Below are 19,987 nucleotides of genomic sequence, written 5' to 3'. Positions count from 1 at the left end.
AGAAAAAGGACTAAAAACAGTAATGTTTTTAAAAGCCAAGTAATGTCATGCATGGTGGCTCACATCTGAAATCCCAGCAATTTGGGAGGCCAAGGTGGGAGGATAGCTTGAGCCCAGGAGTTCGAGAACATCTTGGTCAACATAGTGAGACCCCTCTACAAAACATAAAAATCTTAGGTGGTGGTGTGTGCCTCTAATCCCAGCTATGTAGGAGGATGAGGCAGGAGGATCACTTGAGCCCAGAAGTTCGAGGCTGCAGTGAGCTGTGATCATGCCACTGCATTCCAGCCTGGGTGACAGAATGAGACCCTGTCTCAAAGAAAAAAAAACAGTTGAGTAAGATTGATAAACTCTAGCAAGACTGAGTAAGATAAAATAAAGAAAACACAAAAAACCAGTATCAGGAATAAGAAGTGGCACATCACTTCAGATCCGTATAAACATTTAAATGATAAGAAGAAGATAGTATGCCAATAAATTTAAAAATTAAACAGAACAATCCCTAAACATAATTTGCTAAACTAAAACAAAAAGAAATAGGAAATAGGAAAAGTCCTAAGTACTGAAGGTATACAAGCTATAATTAAACACTTTTCCCAATAAAAGCTTCAGGCCAAGATGGCTTCCCTGGTGAATTCCACTACCATAAAAAATAACTTTCCCTCTCTCACAACTTTTTCTTCCCTCACCATAAGCTGATGATCTTGCCTCACATTTTAGAAAATATGGCAGCTATCATAATAGCGGCCTCAATCTTCCTGCCCTCAACTGACCTGCAGGTGCACCCATCTTCTCCACCTTTCTCAGTATTACAACACAGGAGGTGACCTCTCCACCTATTAAAGGTAAATCCCCCTTTCCATTCTAGATTTTATCTCCTTTAACCCTGTCAAACACTTTAGTCCTTCATCTTTGTCTTGCAACATCAATGTCGCTCTCTCCATTAAGGCGATCCTATCAGCACTCAAACATGTCATAGCAGCTCCCATCTCAAAAATAAAACAAGTGTTTTTTCTTGACTCCATTCTTTCCTTTAGCCACTGCTCCATTTCTCTTTCCCTCTTCACAGGGGAAAAAAAAGTCCCTCTCTAAAAAGTTATCTAAAACTATCTCTAATGTCTACTTTTCACTCAATCTTTTAAGCATAAATAATATCTGATATATAAAAATATGTAATGCATGTGTGGGTTGTTCATGGCATCATAATAAAATGAATCAGAATCTATTTATTTCTTTCCATCTCCACTACCATCACCCTAATCAAAGTTCCTCTCATCTCCTGGATAGACTATTGTAACAACCTTTTAACTTACTGCCTGCTTTATGCCTCAAGTTTAATCTCTATAAACAGGGTTATTTTCTAAAAACCCTGCAGTAAAATCTCTCTATGCTTTGGAACTCACTTAGATCATGTACAAAGCCCTGCACAGGCAGGCTCCTACATCTCTAATCTTATTCTGTACCAGTTTCCGCTCACTTTAGTCACAGCAGCTTCCTTTTGATTTCCAGAATACATGGCCTTCTTTGCTGTATCAGATCCTTTGCATTGTTGTTCCCTTAGCCTGGAATACTTCCCTTTTCCTCTTCCCCTCCCTGCTTCTTCTTCTGACCCTTCAGGTCTCAGCTCAAATGTCACCTCTTCAGAAGCTCCCCTGACCACCCTGTTTGAAGGTGTCCTCATCCCACCCCAGTTACTCTTTCCTATCCTCCAATTTATCTCACAGCTGGGAGGTATGGCAACCACCATTTAGTTTGTTTTTATTTATTTGCCAAATTTCTGTTTCTCAAAATTTAATCTTCATGAAGGCGGGGACCTGGTCCATTTTATTAGGTGCTGTAGCCCTTGTACCTAAGCCAGTTCACAGCATATAGATGTATAATATTGATTAAATACATCAATACTATATTTTGATTCTCAACTGATTTCTTGTTTGTATTCTCAATTAGTTAAGAACCTGGAGGACAGGTGGTGGGTTCCTCCAAAGTTTCTGCAGCCTTGCAGGTGAAGAAAACTAAATAATGAGTAAATAAGTTTGCCTTAAGAGAAATCAGTGGGGACCCTTATGAAAGCATTTTCAGGCAAATGAAGGAAGAAATGTCAGATAATGGTGAAACAAATGAGAAACATAAAGTTAACTGGAGAAGATAGACCTGAAAGGGATATTTTGTGTATGTTTGAATGAAGAACAAAATAATAATTATGAAAAGCATGTCCCCAGGAAAGCAGAATAGGATGAGATGGTTCCCAAAAGTGGAGGACAGAGAGAGAGGATAAGAGAAGATGGGGGTGAGAGAGACAGGCAGCGAGATGGGGGATCTCTTCCTCTGAGACAGCTTTGAACAAATATATCTTTAAAAGTTTTTCAGATGTTGTGTTGAACATCCCCCTATAGTCTGTTACTTCAAATAAATCCCATCTTCTTGGTTCTGTTTAACTCACCAGGATAGGGAATTCTTGAAATTTCTCTCATTGTCACCCATGGTCCTTTCCCATTCTCCAAATGAGATATCATGTCTGGTTTGGAAACTGCAAGCCCTGTCCAGAGAAAAATAAACAGGATTTGATTGGAGCCATGAGCAAGAACTCCTGCCAAATTCAGTCTCAGTTCTTAATCTTCCATGCAGAATGACCATTACAGGAAGCTCTAGAGCCGCACTGTCCAATACAGTTGCCAGTTGTCACATATGGCTATTTAAATTTGAATTTAAATTAAATAAAATTAAGTAAAATCTAAAATTCAGTTCTTCAGACGGACTAGCCAAATTTCAAGTGCTCAAAAGGCACAAGTGAGGCTGGGTGCGGTGGCTCATGTCTGCAATCCCAGCACTTTGGGAGGCCGAGGCAGGCGGATCACGAGGTCAGGAGATCAAGACCATCCTGGCTAACACGGTGAAATCCCATCTCTACTAAAAATGCAAAAAATTAGCCAGGCGTGGCGGTGGGCGCCTGTAGTCCCAGCTACTTGGGAGGCTGAGGCAGGAGAATGGCATGAACCCCGGAGGTGGAGCTTGTAGTAAGCTGAGATCGCGCCAATGCACTCCAGCCTGGGCAACTGAGCGAGACTCCGTCTCACAAAAAAAAAAAAAAAAAAATAGGCACAAGTGACTAGTACCTGCCATATTGTACAGTGATGTTTTAGACAATTACAAAGACATCCCAAAGGAGCTCAACACTATGATTCTGGTTTGGTGGGATAACAGATTATGGGAATAATCTAGTGAGTTTAGAAAGAAATTGAATACATTTGTTTCTTTCTTCTAGAGGTACTGATAACTTCCATTTAAGGAAGTGACTAGAAAATACTTCGGTCCAAAATCTGTGGGGTTGTCAACAATCTCCAAGATTCCAGAGAATTATGTTTCTTACTCTACAATGGGCAGATCATGTAGTTAAAAGTGAGGAATAGCATAACCCAACAATGTGCCCCTAAGATCAAGTACTTCAGTTAAATACTTTAGAGGCCTTTTATCTTTGGCAAAGCCGGTCAAATGGGCAGATCAATCAACACAGAAGAGAAGTTATCCTTACCCAGGGAGACCAGATTCCTGTAATTCTCTAGCATCACATCCTTGTGCAGGTTCCTCTGTGTAGGGTCCATCAATCTCCACTCCTCCAATGTGAAGTCTATAGCCACATCCTTAAATGTCACTGATTCCTAAAACAATTACACTGTGATCATTTAGAGACTATACAATTAGACTTGTTAGGCAGAATTATACATAAAAAACTGGGGAAGAGCCCCAGAAACCAGAATCACCAAATGATTATGTAGGTCAACCAGTTCATCCCTTATAGGATGTATCAATCTCTCCAGTGACAAGAACTTGAAGCCATAATATGCTGCCTATATAATCTTCAGAGTTTCATCTGATAGCAGAATTTCTTTTCAGACCAAGTCTGGCTTCCTATCAATTATAAAGATTGGCTCCACTATATTATCTGGAGTCAAACAGCATGGTTTCCTCCTTCCCTAGAAAGTATTTAAAATATTTGATAACAGCGAGCAGTTTCTACCCAAATCATCTTTCTTCCTTAAAACCCTGGCTTATCTAAAATATCAATTTTCTTTCAGTTCTAATCTATAGACTATGACTTACTAAAAGATATATTTTATCATTTGTATTATGGATATAGAATACTATAAGCTTTCTCTTTGAAAAAGAAAAATAAAAAGTCAAGGAACTTTGGGGAAGTTCTTTGGTCAGGATATGTACACATATTAAAAAATGGAAGACTAGGCCATAAACATTTTTAATGGTTACCTACTGGAGAAAAGAGGGAGCAGAGAGGACTGGAATGAAGGCTAGACTCCTTTGGCTATTTGTTTTGTAGACTGGACTTTTGGACCATTTAAATACTTTATATTATAAATGAAATAAAAATTTTTTAAAAATCCCTAAAAATTAAGAGTAACATGAAACCAGGTGGTAGCATACTCATTCATTAGAAAGGAACTATTTTGAGTGATCTTAATAGAGTAATTTTTCTGTATATACCTCACAAGATACACCCTGAGAAAAATAACTGCAAAATAAAAACAAAACCAAAATATTTTCAGTAAATAATCATATTAATTATAGTGACAGACATGCTATTATGTAACTGTTGTGTGTGTAGTGCTGGATAAAGCAAATCAGCATACTGATGCCATTGAGAACTAATACATTTGGTACGGGAGAAAGAAGACAGAAATGTACTATTGATAAGATTAGGTTAAAAACTCCATAGTTCTGAATTTGAATAGGAAGTATCACTAGAGATTCATGAAGCATTTTAAGGGGGAAAAAATATTTCCTACCTTCAGCCACTGAAAAGGCGCAGAAACCATAACTAATAAGGTGGCACTATGCAAACCAGACTGTAGGCTCTAAATATTACTTCCCCCTAAAAGGAACCAGGGCCTAGAACACCCTGACACATCAAAAAGCAAGGAAGCTAACAAAGACTACTAGGGTCATACCTAAGACACAGGAAACAACTTGAAGAGGCTTCCACTGGTGAATGATGTGACAATTTGAGCATCAATAAGGATAATAATTGTAATGGATTTAAAAAATATCTAATACAGTTATATTCATGATATATTATTTTAAAAATCTCATCTATCATTTTTGGAGAATACCTGGAAACCGGTAAGTAAAGAGAAAGAATCAAACTTTCATCCTTTCTTATCTAGGCAAAGTATACATAGTTTGTATTATAATCAAACATAATTAAGTAGTTGATGAGGGAAGGTTTCCCTTTATGGAAGTACTGTAGCTAATAAATGAAGAAGGAACAAAAGAATTAGAACATCATAATTTGCAACTTCTAATGAATTAAAGAATCATCAGCAGCTGCTAACATAAAAGAAAGGCCTCAGTTTGATGGTGTACATCTTCTTGTGGTATATACCAGCAATATGAAATGACATTGCTGAAAATATTTTAAAAAATCAAAATCTCAGCCGGGTGCAGTAACTCACGTCTGTAATCCCAGCACTTTGTGAGGCCAAGACAGGAGGGTCATTTGAGCCCAGGAGTTCAAGACCAGTCTAGGCAACATAGGAAGACCCCATCTCTACAAAAAATAAAATAGAATAAATTAGCTGGACGTGGTGGTGCGTGCCTGTGGTCCCAACTACCTGGGAGGCTTATGTGGGAGGATCCCTTGAGCCCAGGAGGTCAACAAAGTGAGACCCTGTTTAAAAACAAACAAACAAACAAAAAACGTCAAACTCTGAATCTGATCAAGGATCTAATAAACAATTTAAAGGCAATACAGATAGGGGCAGAGCGGCATGTTAAATAATTCCATGCGGATGTAATCAGTAAAATCCATACCTTGTGAAATTCTAAATTAATGCTGTCCAATAAAAATATAAAGCAAGCCATATAGGTGATTTTATATTTCTAGTAGCCACATTAAAAACAAAAAGAAACAAGTAAAATTAGTTTTAATAATGTTTTATTTAATCCAAATATATAAAATGTTATTTCAAAATGCATCAATACAAAAACTCTTAATGAGACAGTTTACGTTATCTTATCATACTGTCTTTGAAATCTGGTGTGTGTTTTAAATTGACAGACCATCTCAATTCGGACTAGTCATGTTTCAGGTGGTCCAGTGTCACATGTGGCTAGTGGCTTCTGTATTAGACAACATAGCTCTAAAGTACCAATAACCTGGTTTCTTTAATAAACAGTTACAAAGTGGTAAAAGAAAGAGGGGGAAACTTCTACATTAAAAGTGACCTAAGAGGCATATTAACCTGTTGGGAGCAAGTCCCCCAAAATCTGGCCATAAACTGGCCCCAAAACTGGCCATAAACAAAATCCCTGCAGCACTGTAACATGTTCATAATGGCCCTAACGCCCGCGCTGGAAGGTTGTGGGTTTACTGGAATGAGGGAAAGGAACACCTGGCCTGCATAGGGTGGAAAAACATATAAAGGCGTTCTTAAGCCACAAACAACAGCATGAGCGATCTGTGCCTTAACGACAAGCTCCTGCTGCAGTTAACTAATCCAACCTATTCCTTTAATTCAGACCATCCCTTCGTTTCCCATAAGGGATACTTTTAGTTAATTTAATATCTATAGAAACAATGCTAATGACTGGTTTGCTGTTAATAAATATGTGGGTAAATCTCTGTTCGGGGGTCTCAGCTCTGAAGGCCGTGAGACCCCTGATTTCCCACTTCACACCTCTATATTTCTGTGTGTGTGTCTTTAATTCCTCCAGCACTGCTGGGTTAGGGTCTCCCTGACCGAGCTGGTCTCGGCAAGTGGCATCCATTTGTGGGGGCTCGAATCCGGGTTAAAGGGTCGCTGAAGCGATGGTTGGAATGGAAAAACTAAGCTGGAGGACACCCAAGTACTCTTAAAGCAATCCCCGTGGTGAGTGAGAAGGGAGCTCAGAAGCGTCAGGGTAACAATAGGGCAAGTGTGGGGTCTGGTTCGTTTCACCTGGGAACTTTTTCACACTGATGATGAGGAGGAAGGAGAGCATGGCAAAGTAACAGAAGAGGTTACAGAGCATGTTTATTTGCAGTTAAAGCTAAAGCGGCAAAGGAGGGAGAGGTTCATCCCTACCCTTCTGCACCCCTTCAACATTATTTTGAAGAAAAAGACCCTCCAGATCTTTCTTTTCTGGAGGACACTGGGTGAAAAGCAGTTGCCCCAGTGACTGTTTGAGCAGCACCTTGAGCAACTGCTCTTAGTTCTATTCAGGCAGGAATTCAGCAAGCTAGACGAGAGGGTGATTTAGAGGCTTGGCAATTCCCTGTTCGAATACACCCCCCAGATCAACAGGGAAATATTACAGTTACATTTGAGCCTTTCCCTTTTAAATTACTCAAAGAATTTCAATAAGCTATAAATCAATATGGACCAGGTTCTCCTTTTGTATTGGGACTGTTAAAGAATGTTGCTGTTTCTAGTCAGATGATACCTACTGACTGGGACGCTCTTACTCGAGCTTGTCTAACTCCTGCTCAATTCTTAAAATGTAAAACTTGGCATGCAAATGAAGCTTACATTCAGGCTGCTCACAATGCCCAGGCCCAACCTCAAATTAATATAACTGCAGACCAACTTTTGGGGGTTGGCGGCTGGGCTGGCTGAGGTGCACAAGTGGTCATGCAGGATGATGCCATAGAACAGCTTAGCAGAGTGTGCATTAGAGCTTGGGAAAAAATCACTTCAGGTGGAGAACAATACCCTTCCTTTAGTGCTATAAAACAGGGACCAAGAGAACTATACATTGATTTCACAGCTCAGTTACAGGAGTCTCTTAAAAAGATGATTGCAGATTTGGCTGCTCAGGATATAGTGTTGCAGTTACTAGCTTTCGACAATGCTAATCCCGATTGCCAGGCTGCTCTGCGACCTACCAGAGGGAAAGCACATGTAATTGATTATATCACGGACTGTGATGGTATCGGAGGTAATCTGCATAAAGCCACTTTGTTGGCACAGGCAATGGCAGGACCGAGAGTGGATAAAGGAAATACTCCATTTCCTGGAGCTTGTTTTAACTGTGGGAAGCATGGTCATACTAAAAAAGAATGTAGAAAAAATCAGCAAGTCAGGCTGGCAGATAGGGGAAAAAAGAAAACTGCTGATCCTGAAATATGTCCAAAATGTGAAAAAGGAAAACACTGGGCTAATCAATGTCACTCTAAGTTTGATAAAGAAGGAAACCCGATTTTGGGAAATGCCATGAGGGGCCTGTCCTGGGCCCCCTTATAAACCGGGGCATTTCCAGCTCAGGTCATTCCCTCACCGTTGTACAATGTCTGTCCTCCGCCACAGCTGGTGGTGCCACAGTAGATTTATGCTGCACAAAAGTTGTAAGCCTTCTGCCTGGGGAACCCCCACAAAAGGTCTCAACAGGAGTCTGTGGACCCTTGCCGGGGGGACAAGAGGATTACTTTTAGGAAGGTCCAGTTTAAGTTTAAAAGGGGTACAAATACATACAGGAGTCATTGATTCAGATTACAATGGGGAAAATTCAAATTGTTATATCTACTTCTGTTCCCTGGAAAGCAGAGCCAGGAGAGCGTATAGCACAGCTCCTGATTGTGCCATATGTCAGAATGAGAAAAAGTAAAATTAAACAGATAGGAGGATTTGGAAGCACAAATAAACAAGGCAAAGCAGCTCACTGGGTAAATCAAATTACTGATAAACGCCCTACCTGTGAAAGAACTATTCAGGGAAAGAAATTTAAAGGTTTGGTAGATACAGGAGTGGACATTTCAATCATTTCTCTAGAGCACTGGCCGTCCACATGGCCAATTCAACCTGCTCAATTTAACATAGTTGGAGTTGGTAAAGCCGCCAAAGTATATCAAAGTGATTATATTTTGCATTGTGAAGGGACTGATGGACAACCTTCACAGGGACTATTCAACCAATTATAACTTCTGTGCCTATAAATTTATGGAGAAGAGATTTATTACACCAATGGGGAGCACAAGTTCTAATTCCAGAACAATTATATAGCCCTCAAAATCAACATATGATGCATGAAATGGGGTATGTCCCTGGTACGGGACTAGAAAAAAAAATTGCAAGGTTTAAAAAGTTCCTGCCAAAGATTAGGATATGGCAGCCACTGGGTTAGGGTCTCCCCAACTGAACTGGTCTCGGCATTAACCAATTACACCATATGAATCAACTGGGAAGACAAATACCAAATGAGTATTTGATGAAACAAAGGCTCGGTGTTCATTTTTTAGCTGTAATAATAGTAATATTATATAACACTAACAGTTTTAAAAATTGTCAGAGATATATAATAAAATAGATTAAATAATATAATGCTTTGTATTTATATCAAAATAATTAGGGAGAGAAGGGTTACAGATGAAATGTGATTGTTCATGGGTTAACTGGTTAAGAGGGCAATAGGTTAAAGGGATTCAAACTACTCCCCACTTCTGTGACTATAATGCTTATCAAGTATCAGAGACTGCTCTAGGGGCTTATAATGTATTGAATGAATCATCACAATAAGGAAGGTGCTATTTACAAATAAGGAGAGTGAGGCACAGAGACGTTGGGTGTCTTGCCCAAGGTCAAAGAAGCAGAAGAGTCTAGATTCAAATCCAAGCAGTCTGTATTGAGAATTCCAGCTTGTAACCTTGTTATCATTCTGATCCAGGGCTCTTAGAGCCCTGAGTAGCTGACTACTCAGGCAAAGAAGTCAACTTAGATCATATCTGGCTAAGGTCTGTTCTAGATCAGAAGAAAGATTTCCTCTGGGGTGTTTTTCTACCACTTAGATATGTATGCTTGTCATACATGTCTTGTGTATACATATCCCTTTGGCGTTTTCAACCTTTAGGTTTTTGAAGCATGTTTTAGATAATACTGCTAATAAAAAAACATGGCAAATGTAGGAGATGATGAGTTCATAAACTTTATTATCACTTGACATGTGTGTAATTCAAACTGTAACCAATGTACTGGGTTTTGTTTTCTTTTTCCACCAAGAACTCAGCCCCAGGAAAAATCTGAAAAGGCCCTCATTTCTCATCTATGGTTCACCTTGAGGCTCTGTACAAGCAAGAAGTGACTAAGTCAGAGTTGTAACCTGCCTGCCTAAGAGGAAAATGTATGCCCAACACATACAAAGATCCCTCTGGCAGTTGCTGAAGACTTACTGGTTTAAGGTATAAAGAAATCTGTCTAATCATTAACTAATCACCATGTTAACCAAGCAGATATTTTAGTGGCTATACATGATAAAGAATACAGACTTTACAGATTGGTCCAGGAAAGTTTCTAAACAAAAATAGCAGCAGTGCCACCAACAACCGCAACAACAAACCCTAAAGAGGGGAGAATCTGATTTCCAGAGTTACCACATTATATTATTTAAAATAACTAACTGGTTTTCAACAAAAAATTATTAAAACACACAAAGAAACATGAAAGCATGGACCCACACACAGTAAAAAATAAAGCATCAATGGAAACTACCTCCAAGGAAGTCAAGATGTTGCACTTATTAAACAAAGACATTAAGGCTGCTATTATAAGTATGTTCAAAGGCCTAAATAAAACCATGTATAAAGATTTAAAAGAAATTGTGAGAATGATATTTCACTAAATGGAAATTTTGGAGTTGAAAAGTATAATAATTGAAATAAGTGTATCAGTAAAACATAACAAATTTAAACATATACTCACCTAACAAAACAGTCCCATAATATAGGAAGCAAAAATGTATAAAATCGAAGGGGCAAAGAGATAATTCAACAGTAGTAGCCGGACAAAGTGAAAGCAGTGCTCAGAGGGAAATTTATAGCTATAAAATGTCTACAATTTAAAAAGAAGAAATCAATAACCTAAAGTTATAACTTAAGGCTCTAGAGAAGGAAGAGTGAACTAAATTTTTTAGAAAGCAAAAAGAAGGAAATAATAAATATTAGAATGGAGATAAAACAGAGAACAGAAAAACAGCAGAGGAAATAAAAAAGGCAAAAGTTGGTTATTTGGAAAGATTAAAAAATGGCAAACCATTAGCTAGAGGGACTAAGAAAAAAAGAGAGAAGACACAGATTAGTAAAATCAGAATGAAAAAGAAGACATTCCTACTGACCTTAAAGAAATAAGAGGATTATAAAGGAACACTATGAACAATGGTATGTGAACTTAGATGAACTGGACAAATTCTTAGAAAGGCATTAACTACCAAAACTGACTCAGTGTTACAGGAAATCTGGATAGATCCATAGATCCATAACAAGTAAACTTCCCACAAAGAAAAGCCTGGGTTCAAATGGCTTCATGTGAATTATACCAAACATTTCAAGAAGAATTAATACCAATCCTTCACTAACTCTTCCAAAAAATGGAAGGGAACAATTCTAAACCCACTTTATGAGACCAATATTACCTAAACTAGACAAAGACATCAGAAGAACACTACAGACCAGTATCCTCATGAATATAGACACAAAATTCTCAACAAAATACTAACAAAGTGGGTTCAGCAACAAATAAAATGCAGCATATACTACAGCCAAATGGAAATTATCTTAGGAATACAAGGTTTTGTATTTTATGTAATACAAAAAAATCAATCAATAGGAAAAAAGAACAACTGCACAATTATCTTAATAGATTCAAAAATGCATTTGACATAATTCAACAAACTAAAAATAGAAGCAAACATCATCAACCCAATAAAGACTCTCTGTGAAAACCTACATCTAAACAGCTGAATGCATTCCCTCTGTGATCACAAACAGGACAACAATGTCCCTTCTCACTTTTCTTTTTCTTTTTCTTTTTTTTTTTTGGATACAAGATCTTGCTTATCACCCAGGTTGGAGTACAGGGGTGCAATTTCGGTTCACTGCAACCTCCACCCCACCAGTTCAAGGGATCCTCCCATCTCAGCCTCCCAAGTAGCTGGGATTACAGGTGTGCGCCACCACGCCTGGCTAATTTTTGTATTTTTTAGTAGAGTCAGGGTTTCACAATGTTGGCCAGACTGGTCTCAAACTCCTGTCCTCAAGTGAGCCACCCACCTCAGGCTCCCAAAGTGCTGGGATTACAGGCATGGGCCACCATGTCAAGCCATTCCTTCTCACTTCTATTCAACATTATATTCTACATTTTTGCAAGGGAAATTAGAAAATGAAAAGAAATACAAAGTATCCAGATAGGAAAGGACAAAGCAAATTTCTATTTGCAAATGATATAATCTCTCTACACAGTTAATGTTATCTTGCATATAAAAAACCCTAAGAAACCCAGGCATACACACACATAATTTAGTTCTATTAGAACTAATAAGCTAGTTCAGCAAGGTTCAGGATACAAGATCTATATGTGTGTGTATAAATCAATTATTTGTATACACTACCAATAACTATTTCGAAAAGAAATTAAGAAAAAAATTCATTTATAACAGCAAAAATAAGAAAACACAGGAATGAAGTTAACAAAAGATGCGTAAAACATGCGCACTGAAAACTATAAAACTACAAAACTGAAAGAAATTAAAGAATACATAAATAAATGGGAGGACAACCCATGTTGAAGTATGGAAGACTTAATCTTGCTAATACAGCATTACTCTCCAAATTGATCAACAGATTCAACACAAGACTTACGCAAATTCCATCTGGCTTTTTTTTTCTGAAATGGAAAAGCTGATCCTAAAATTCATTTAGAAATGAATTTGTTTTTCAAAACAATATTGAAAAAGAAGAGAGCTGAGGCACTCATACCTTCTAATTTCAAAACTTACTTCAAAGGTACTTTCAAAACTTACTTCAAAGCTACAGTGCTCAAGACAGTATGGTACTGACATTAGGACAGACACTTCCATCAATGGAATAGGACTGACAGTCTAGGAATAAATCCCTACTATAATGGTCAGTTGGTTTTCAATAAGGGTACTAAGACAATGAGTAGAGAATAGTCTTTTCAACAAACAGTGCTGAGACAACTGAATATTCACGTGCCAAAGAATGAAGTTGAATCTCTACCTCAGACCATAAACAAAACTTAACTCAAAATGGATTATAAACCTAAATGTAAGTAGTAAAACTATAAAACTGTAAGAAGGAAAGAGGAACATCTTCATGACCTTTGATTTGGCAATGAATTATTAGATATGACACTAAAAGCACAATAGACAAAAGACAAGAACAGATCATTTGGACTTCATCAAAATTAAAAACTTCTGTGCTTCAAGGGACATCATTAAAAACTCAAAAAGGCAACCAAAGAATGTGAGAAAATATTTACAAACCATTTATCTGAAAAGGGATTTGTGTTTACATATAAACAAATAACCCAATTAAAAAATGGTCAAAGGATTTGAATAGATATTTCTCCAAAGGAGATATACAAATGGCCAATAAGTATGCTCAAGAGAAGATGCTCAAACTCCTTAGTAATTCGGAAAATAAAATCCATAAGATACAGTAAGATACCACTTCACGCCCAATGAGATGTGTATAATAAAAAAAGCCAGACAATATTAAGTGTTGTTGAAGAAGTAGAGCAATTGCAACACTCATACATTGCTGGTGGAATGTAATATGGGGCAGCTGCTTTGGAAAGCAATCTGACAGTTCCCCAAATGGTTTAACATAGAATTATCATATGATCCAGCAAAATTCCAATCTTAGGTATATACCAAGAGAAATGAAAACATATGCTCACACAAAAACATATACACAAATGTATTAGCATCATTATTAATTGCCCCAAAGTGGAAACAACTCAAATACTCATCAACTGACAAATGGATAAGCAGTATGTGCTATATCCATACAACTGGAATATTATTTGGCCACAAAAAGGAATACAGTACTGACACAAGCTACAAAACACATAAGCCTTGAAAATATTATGCTAAAATGAAAGAAGATAGTCTCAAAGGAGCACATATTATATCATTCCATTTATATGAAATGTCCAGAATAGGCAAATCTATAGAGATGAAAAGATTAGTGGTTGTCAGAGGCTGTGAGGGGGAATTGAGTACTGCTAGTGGGTATGGGGTTTCTTTTTGAGGGTGATGGAATGTTCTGGAATTCCACACAGGGATGGTTATCTGTGAATATATTTAAAAACCACTGAAATGAATACTTTATGAATTTTATGATATATGAATTACACCTTAGTAAAACTGTCATTAAAAATACTGCCAGAGCTGGGCGCGGTGGCTCAAGCCTGTAATACCAGCACTTTGGGAGGCCGAGACGGGCGGATCACGAGGTCAGGAGATCAAGACCATCCTGGCTAACACGGTGAAACCCCGTTTCTACCAAAAAATACAAAAAACTAGCCGGGCGAGGTGGCGGGCGCCTGTAGCCCCAGCTACTCGGGAGGCTGAGGCAGGAGAATGGCATAAACCCAGGAGGCGGAGCTTGCAGTGAGCTGAGATCCGGCCACTGCACTCCAGCCTAGTGACAGAGCGAGACTCTGTCTCAAAAAAAAAAAAAAAAAAAAAAATACTGCCAGAAGGGCAGTTTCAAGATGGCCAAATAGGAACAGTTCCAGTCTACAGCTCTCAGCATCAGCAACGCAGAAGACGGGTGACTTGTGCATTTCCAACTGAGGTACTGGGTTCATCTCACTAGAGCTTGTCAGACAGTGGGTGAGGGTCAGTGGGTGCAGCCCAACAAGTGTAAGCCGAAGCAGGGCGAGGCATCACCTCACTTGGGAAGCGCAAGGGGTCAGGGAATACCCTTTCCTACCCAAGGAAAGCTGTGACAGACGGCACCTGGAAAATCGAGTCATTCTCACCTTAATACTGTGCTTTTCCAACGGTCTTAGCAAATGGCACACCAGGAGATTATATCCCGCACCTGGCTTGGAGGGTCCCACACCCACGGAGCCTCGCTCATTGCTAGCACAGCAGTCTGAGACTGAACTGCAAGGCGGTAGCAAGGATGGGGGAGGGGTGCCCGCCATTGCTGAGGCTTGAGTAGGTAAACAAAGTGGCCAGGAAGCTTGAACTGGGTGGAGCCCACCACAGCTCAAGGAGGCCTGCCTGCTTCTGTAGACTCCACCTCTGGTGGCAGGGCATAGCTGAACAAAAGGCTGCAGAAACCTCTGCAGACTTAAATGTCACTGTCTGACAGGTTTGAAGAGAGTAGTGGTTCTCCCAGCACGGAGTTTGAGATCTGAGAACGGACAGACTGCCTCTTCAAGTGGGTCCCTGACCCCCGAGTAGCCTAACTGGGAGGCAACCCCCAGTAGGGGCAGACTGACACCCCCCACGGCCGGGTACCCCTCTGAGATGAAGCTTCCAGAGGAACGATCACGCAGCAACATCTGCTGTTTAGCATATTTGCTGTTCTGCAGCCTCCGCTGCCTGATACCCACGAAAACAGGGTCTGGAGTGCACTTCCAGCAAACTCCAATAGACCTGCAGCTGAGGGTCCTGACTGTTGGAAGGAAAACTAACAAACAGAAAGGACATCCACACCAAAATCCCATCTGTACATCACCATCATCAAAGACCAAAGGTAGATAAAACCACAAAGATGGGGAAAAAAACAAAGCAGAAAAGTTGAAAATTCTAAAAATCAGAGCGCCTCTCCCCCTCCAAAGGAACACAGCTCCTTGCCAGCAACGGAACAAAGCTGGATAGAGAATGACTTTGACGAGCTACAAGAAGGCTTCAGAAGATCAAGCTTCTCCAAGCTAAAGGAGGAAGTTTGAACCCATCGCAAAGAAGCTAAAAACCTTGAAAAAAGATTAGACGAACGGCTAACTAGAATAACTAGTGTAGAGAAGTCCTTAAATGACCTGATGGAGCTGAAAACCATGGCACGAGAACTATGTGACGAATGCACAAGCTTCACTTGCCGATTCGATCAAGTGGAAGAAAGGATATCAGTGATTGATGATGCAATGAATGAAATGAAGCAAGAAGTTTAGAGAAAAAAGAGTAAAAAGAAATGAACAAAGCCTCTAAGAAATATGGGACTATGTGAAAAGACCAAATCTACGTCTGATTGGTGTACCTGAAAGTAATGGGGAGAATTTAACCAAATTGGAAAACACTCTGCAGGATATTATCTAGGAGAATTTCCCCAACCTAGCAAGGAAGGCCAACATTCAAATTCAGGAAATACAGAGAACGACACAAAGATACTCCTCGAGAAGAGCAACTCCAAGACACATAATTGTCAGATTCACCAAAGTTGAAATGAACTAAAAAATGTTAAGGGCAGTCAGAAAGAAAGGTCAGGTTACCCACAAAGGGAAGCCCATCAGATTAAAAGCGGATCTCTCGGCAGAAACTCTACAAGCCAGAAGAGAGTGGGGGCCAATATTCGACATTCTTAAAGAAAAGAATTTTCAACCCAGAATTTCATATCCAGCCAAACTAAGCTTCGTAAATGAAGGAGAAATAAAATCCATTACAGACAAGCAAATGCTGAAAGATTTTGTCAACACCAGGCCTGCTCTACAAGAGCTCTTGAAGAAAGTACTAAACATGGAAAGGAACAACCGGTACCAGCCACTGAAAAAGATGCCAAACTGTAAAGACCATTGATGCTAGGAAGAAACTGCATCAACTAACAAGCAAAACAACCAACTAACATCATAATGACAGGATCAAATTCACACATAACAATATTAACCTTAAATGTAAATGGGCTAAATGCTCCAATTAAAAGACACAGACTGGCAAATTGATAAAGAGTCAAGACCCATCAGTGTGCTGTATTCAGGAGACCCATCTCACGTGCAGAGACACACATAGGCTCAAAATAAAGGGATGGAGGAAGATCTACCAAGCAAATGGAAAACAAAAAAAGGCAGGGGTTGCAATCCTAGTTTCTGATAAAACAGACTTTAAACCAACAAAGATCAAAAGAGACAAAGAAGGCCATTACATAATGGTAAAGGGATCAATTCAATAAGAAGAGCTAATTATCCGAAATATATATGCACCCAATACAGGAGCACCCAGATTCATAAAGCAAGTCCTTAGAGACCTACAAAGAGACTTAGACTCCCACACAATAATAATGGGAGACTTTAACACCCCACTGTCAACATTAGACAGATCAATGAGACAGAAAGTTAAAAAGGATATTCAGGAGTTGAACTCAGCTCTGCACCAAGCAGACCCAATAGACATCAACAGAACTCTCCACCCCAAATCAACAGAATATACATTCTTCTTAGCACCACATCGCACTTATTCCAAAATTGACCACATAGTTGGAAGTAAAGCACTCCTCAGCAAATGTAAAAGAATAGAAATTATAACAAACTGTCTCTCAGACCACAGTGCAATCAAACTAGAATGCAGGATTAAGAAACTCACTCAAAACTGCTCAACTACATGGAAACTGAACAACCTGCTCCTGAATGACTACTGGGTACATAACGAAATGAAGGCAGAAATAAAGACGTTCTTTGAAACCAATGAGAACAAAGACACAACATACCAGAATCTCTGGGACACATTTAAAACAGTGTGTAGAGGGAAATTTATAGCACGATATACCCACAAGAGAAAGCAGAAAAGATCTAAAATTGACACCCTAACATCACAATTAAAACAACTAGATAAGCAAGAGCAAATACATTCAAAAGCTAGCAGAAGGCAAGAAATGATGAAGATCAGAGCAGAACTGAAGGAGATAGAGATACAAGAAACCCTTCAAAAGATCAATGAATCCAGGAGCTGGTTTTTTGAAAAGATCAACAAAATTGATAGACTGCTAGCAAGATTAATAAAGAAGAAAAGAGAGGAGAATCAAATAGATGCAATAAAAACTGATAGAGGGGATATCACCACCGATCCCACAGAAATACAAACTGCCATCAGAGAATACTATAAGCACCTCTATGCAAATAAACTAGAAAATTGAGAATAAATGGATAAACTCCTGGACATATACACCCTCCCAAGACTAAACCAGGAAGAAGCTGAATCCCTGAATAGACTAATAACAGGCTCTGAAATTGAGGCAATAATAGCCTACCAACCAAAAAAAGTACAGGACCAGACAGATTCACAGCCAAATTCTACCAGAGGTACAAGGAGGAGCTGGTACCATTCCTTCTGAAACTATTCCAATCAATAGAAAAAGAGGGAATCCTCCCTAAGTCATTTTATGAGGCCAACATCATCCTGATACTAAAGCCTGGCAGAGACACAACAAAAAAAGAGAATTTTAGACCAATATTCCTGATGAACATCGATGCAAAAATCCTCAATAAAATACTGGCAAACCGAATCCAGCAGCACATCAAAAAGCTTATCCAGAATGATCAAGTGGGCTTCATCCCTGGGATGCAAGGCTGGTTCAACATATGCAAATCAATACATGTAATCCATAATAAAAACAGAACCAAAGACAAAAACCACATGACCACATGATTGTCTCAATAGATGCAGAAAAGGCCTCTGACAAAATTCAACAGCCCTTCATGCTAAAAACTCTCAATAAATTAGGTATTGATGGGACATATCTCAAAATAATAAGACCTATTTATGACAAACCCACAGTCAATATCATACTGAATGGGCAAAAACTAGAAGCACTCCCTTTGAAAACTGGCACAAGACAAGGATGTCCTCTCTCACCACTCCTATTCAACATAGTGTTGGAAGTTCTGGCCAGGGCAATCAGGCAAGAGAAAGAAATAAACGGTATTCAAACAGGAAAAGAGGAAGTCAAATTGTCCCTGTTTGCAGATTACATGATTGTATATTTAGAAAACCCCATCATCTCAGCCCAAAATCTCCTTAAGCTGATAAGCAGCTTCAGCAGTCTCAGGATACAAAATCAATGTGCAAAAATCACAAGCATTCTTATACACCAGTAACAGACAAACAGAGAGCCAAATCATGAGTGAATTCCCATTCACAATTGCTTCAAAGGAATAAAATACCTAGGAATCTAACTTACAAGGGATGTGAAGGACCTCTTCAAGGAGAACTACAAACCACTGCTCAGTGAAATAAAAGAGGACACAAACAAACGGAAGAACATTCCATGCTCATGGATAGGAAGAACCAATATCATGAAAATGGTCATACTGCCCAAGGTAACTTATAGATTCAATGCCATCCCCGTTAAGCAACCAATGACTTTCTTCACAGAATTGGAAAAAACTTTAAAATACTTTAAAGTTCATACAGAACCCAAAAAGAGCCCGCATTGCCAAGACAATCCTAAGCAAAAAGAACAAAGCTGGAGGCATCACGCTACCTGACTTCAAACTATACTACAAGGCTACAGTAACCAAAACAGCATGGTACTGGTACCAAAACAGATATATAGACCAAGGGAACAGAACAGAGCCCTTGGAAATAATACCACACATCTACAGCCATCTGATCTTTGACAAACCTGACAAAAAATGGGGAAAGGATTCCCTATTTAATAAATGGTGCTGGGCGAAGAAACCCCATCTCTACTAAAAAAAAAATACAAAAAACTAGCCGGGCGAGGTGGCGGGCGCCTGTAGTCCCAGCTACTCGGGAGGCTGAGGCAGGAGAATGGCGTAAACCCGGGAGGCAGAGCTTGCAGTGAGCTGAGATCTGGCCACTGCACTCCAGCCTGGGCGACAGAGCGAGACTTCGTCTCAAAAATAAATAAATAAATAAATAAATAAATAAATAAATAAATGGTGCTGGGAAAACTGGCTAGCCATATGTAGAAAGCTGAAACTGGATCCCTTCCTTACATCTTACACAAAAATTAATTCAAGATGGATTAAAGACTTAAATGTTAGAACTAAAACCATAAAGACCCTAGAAGAAAACCTAGGCAATACCATTCAGGACACAGGCATGGGCAAGGACTTCATGTCTCAAACACGAAAAGCAATGGCAACAAAAGCCAAAATAGACAATTAGGATCTAATTAAACTAAAGAGCTTCTGCACAGCAAAAGAAACTACCATCAGAGTGAACAGACAACCTACAGAATGGGAGAAAATTTTTGCAATCTATTCATCTGACAAAGGGCTAATATCCAGAATCTACAAAG

General features: G+C 39.1%; 1 protein-coding gene across 1 annotated transcript in view; it reads right to left on the bottom strand.

Annotated features, from left to right (window-relative positions):
- Positions 1-19,987, bottom strand: part of LOC114669836 (uncharacterized) — a 43,920-nt gene that overhangs the window by 11,062 nt on the left and 12,871 nt on the right. The window contains exons 4-5 of the mRNA XM_028836044.2: positions 3,530-3,656; positions 2,441-2,536 (exon numbers count right to left, since the gene is read on the bottom strand). Coding sequence (XP_028691877.2) covers positions 2,441-2,536; positions 3,530-3,656 — 223 coding nt within the window. The remainder of the gene's footprint in view (positions 1-2,440; positions 2,537-3,529; positions 3,657-19,987) is intronic.

The sequence above is a fragment of the Macaca mulatta genome, chromosome 16 (genome assembly GCF_049350105.2).
Source record: "Macaca mulatta isolate MMU2019108-1 chromosome 16, T2T-MMU8v2.0, whole genome shotgun sequence".
In the NCBI taxonomy this organism is placed as follows: Eukaryota; Metazoa; Chordata; class Mammalia; order Primates; family Cercopithecidae; genus Macaca; species Macaca mulatta.
This window is presented reverse-complemented; position numbering and strand designations above follow the sequence as displayed.